Source organism: Penaeus monodon, chromosome 9 (assembly GCF_015228065.2).
Source record: "Penaeus monodon isolate SGIC_2016 chromosome 9, NSTDA_Pmon_1, whole genome shotgun sequence".
In the NCBI taxonomy this organism is placed as follows: domain Eukaryota; kingdom Metazoa; phylum Arthropoda; class Malacostraca; order Decapoda; family Penaeidae; genus Penaeus; species Penaeus monodon.
Genome location: NC_051394.1, coordinates 45,845,011 through 45,848,845, shown reverse-complemented (window position 1 = coordinate 45,848,845; position 3,835 = coordinate 45,845,011). Strand labels below are relative to the sequence as shown.

Here is a 3,835-nt window from a genome sequence, read left to right as displayed (position 1 = left end):
AGATGAAAATATTGAGGGAAAGAAGGGTATAGGAGAGATAAACAGAAAATGAAAGAAAGGTCGAAGAAATTGATTTTTTTTGCATAAACGTAAAAGAAAAAAAAAAAGTATATATATATATACATTGATAGGTAGACATTTTAAGAGATATATAGATAAATAGATAGATAAAAAGATAGATAGATAGACGGAAAGATAGATAGGTACATAGATAGAAGATAGAGAGATAGAGAGATATGTAAGTAGATAAATAGATAAATAGACAGATAGACAGACAGACTGACATATAGAAAGATGCATAGGAAATATATAGGTAGATAGGCGGACAGACAAACAGGTAGAAAGGTAAATAGATGAAAAGATAGAGAGACAGATAAATAAATAGATAGATGGAAAGATACACACACACACACACACACACAAACACACACACACAACACACACCACACACATACAAAAACACACACACACACATATAAGATATAATATATATATAATATATAAATAATTATAATAATATATATATATATATATATAATAATATATATATATATATATATTATATATATATATATATATATTTTATATACATATATATATATATATTATATATATTTTACATATATTCTATATACATTATATATTATATTATATATATATCTTTTATATAATATATATATATATCTATATATATATACTCTTATATCATATAGTATTTTATATATCTATATATATATATATTTTATATATATATATATATATATATATAGACTCAGATATTTATACATGCTTACATCTACATCACAGAACGCAGACACACGAAACTCTACATCTCGACGGCCAGAATTCCGGACACCAGAGCAGCGCCGCGGTCGTCAGGCAGCGCTGAACAAAGAATGCGCGATCTCACCCCTTTCGTCGCCAGGAGAATCGGAAAGGAGGAAGAAAGAGAGAAGGAGAAGGAGGAGGATGATGATGATAGCGATGATGGTGGTGATGATGATGGTGATGGATAGATAGATGGGTTGAAGGGTAGATGGATAGGCGGATGGATGGATAGATTAATAGGAAATCAGACGGACAAACATCCAGACATACAAATAGGTAGACAGACAGACAGACAAATAGATAGATGGATGAACAGACAAAGCGATAGATCGACAGAACGGCCGATAAAGAGGTAAATTATTTAGAAAGATAAAGATGCAGACTGCGGAAAGGCATATAAACAGGGAGATATAGAAAGAAGAGGAAGAGGAAGAATAGAAAAAAAAGAAATATAAAAATCAAAAGCAAAGAAGAGGAACAGAGAGAGAGATAGAGAGACACTAACAAAATGACTAAGACACAAGTCTAAGAGAAATAGATTGAAAATAAATAAGAATGAGAGAAAGAAGGAGAAACATATGCTTACGTAGCTTCCGACACACACGTTCAGGCATAAATAAAGAGATAGATGAATGTTGCAGATAGATAGAGAGATAGACAGATAGCGATATAGCAAAAAAAAAAAAAAAAAAAAAAAAAAAAAAAAAGATATATATATATATATATATATATATATATATATATATATAATACATATATGTATGTATATATATATGTATATAGATATAGATATATATCATACAGATGTAGATATAGATGTAGGTATAGATAGATAGATAATTAGATATGAAAACAGATTGATAGGGAGATAGACATGCATACATGCATGCATACACATATGCATACATACATACATATATACGTACGTATGTATACAGACATGCATACATATATACGTATATATATATTATCCATAACTGCATTCATATACACTTACATAAATACATACATAAATGCATACATACATACATAAATACATCGGTACACACACAAAAAAAAAAAAAAACGTACACACATACATATATTCATGTACATACTCTTGGCCCTCAGGCTTCCCACCACCTACCCCTCCCCCCCCTCCCCCCACCTTAGCCACGGGGCCTGAGAGTGACCCTCAGCTAAGTTCTCAGCTCAGGTCGTCAACTTGGGCGGGGGCGAGGGAGCTCCGTCTGTTCCCGCTGCGATGGGGGTAGCGGTGGTAGCGGTAGCGGGGAAGATGGGGGTAGCGGTGGTAGCGGTAGCGGTGGTAGCGGTAGCGGTGGTAGCGGTAGCGGGGAAGATGGGGGTAGCGGTGGTAGCGGTAGCGGGGAAGATGGGGGTAGCGGTGGTAGCGGTAGCGGGGAAGATGGGGGTAGTGGGGAAGGTGGGAGTAGTGGGGAAGGTTTGGGTAGTGGGGAAGGTGGGGGTAGTGGGGAAGATGGGAGTAGTGGGGGTAAGGAAAGATGGGGGGTAGTGGTAGCGGTAGCAGGGATGATGGGGGTAGTGGGGTAGTGGTGGAAGGGGGGGTAGGGGTGGCGATGAAGATAGGGATAATGGGGAAGATATGGGCAGTGGGGAAGATGGGGAAGGTGGGGGTAACGGTAGCGGGGAAGATAGGGTAGTGGGATGGTGGGGAATAGCGACATAGCGGTGACGGAGATCATGGTATATATACTTCTATAGACCTTGACGGAGACGACGGTGGGATTGATGGTAGCGGTAGCGGCGACGGCGGTGGTGGTGGAGGAGGCACTGGTAGCGGCGGTGGAGGAGGTAATGGTAGCGGTGACGGCGGCGGCGACGGTCTGACCCCCGAGCGGACGATGAGGAGACGACCTTTGGGGTCACGTGCCCTCGGGGGTGGTTGGATGGGGGGAGGGGGGGGGGGAGGGGGGGGAGGGGGGAGAGAGGGAGGGGGGAGGTCAGCGCCATTCACACCGCAACTTCATTCACAAGGAAGAGGGAGATCTGATGTGTGATGGAGGAGGAGGAGGAGGATGCTTCTCTCTCTCTCTCTCTCTCCTCTCTCTCTCTCTCTCTCCTCTTCTCCTCTCTTTTCCTCTCTCTCCTCTCTCTCCCCTCCTCTTCCTCTCTCTCCCCCTCTCCCTCTCCTCTCTCTCTCTCCTCTTCTCTCTCTCCCCTCTCTCTTTCTCTCTCTCTCTCTCTCTCTGTTCTTCCTCCTTTCTCTTCTCCTCTGTTTATCTCACACTCTCTCTTTCTTTCGTTCTTTCCCCTTCTCATCTAATGACGTGATTCAAGGCGGTATCTCTATTTTTAAGGATCATCCACAATCGTACCAAAAAAAGAGGGAAAAGACGAAGAAGAAAAAAGAAATAAGAGAAAAAAAAAGGCTGGGATGGGGGAGATAGGTAAGAAGGAGAGACGAGGGGGAGGGGGGAGGGGGGAGAGGGAGCGGGAGGGGGGGTTGCAGGTGTTCATTCACAAAGACAGAGATGCCTCGAGGGGGGAGAGGGAGGAGGAGGAGGAAGTGGAGGAGGGGGGAGGAGGAGGGGGGAGGTGGAGGGGGAGGGGGAGGAGGAGGAGGAGGGGGAGGTGGAGGAGGAAGGGAGGAGGTGGAGGGGAGGGGGAGAATAAGGAGTGGGAGAGCGAAAGAGGGGAGGTGGAGGGTAAAAAGGAGAGTGGTAAAGATAAAAGATAGGGGGGAGAGAGGAGGGGAAGGGGAATGAGGGGAAATGGAGAGGAGGAAGAGAGGGGGATAAGGTAGGGAAAAGAGGTAAGAAGAAAAGGGAAGAGGAGGGGAAGGGTGAAGTGGGAAAAAGAAAGAAACAAAAAAGGAGGAGGCTGGAAGGAAAACTGAGAGAAGAGGAGGAAGCTGGAGGAGAGAGAGAGAGAGAGATAAAGAAGTGGGTAAGAAACGGGGAGAGAGGGGGGGGGATATAGGGGAGAAGAGGAGGGGGAGAATGAAAGGAAGATGGTTCCGTCCACCTTTATTTTCACCTTGGGAAAG

At 43.1% G+C, this 3,835-nt stretch overlaps 1 protein-coding gene across 1 annotated transcript in view; it reads left to right on the top strand.

Moving 5' to 3' along the window:
* LOC119576740 (protein no-on-transient A-like) overlaps positions 1 to 3,835 on the top strand; it is a 24,718-nt gene that overhangs the window by 9,222 nt on the left and 11,661 nt on the right. The window contains exons 4-5 of the mRNA XM_037924383.1: positions 808 to 874; positions 2,551 to 2,730. Coding sequence (XP_037780311.1) covers positions 808 to 874; positions 2,551 to 2,730 — 247 coding nt within the window. The remainder of the gene's footprint in view (positions 1 to 807; positions 875 to 2,550; positions 2,731 to 3,835) is intronic.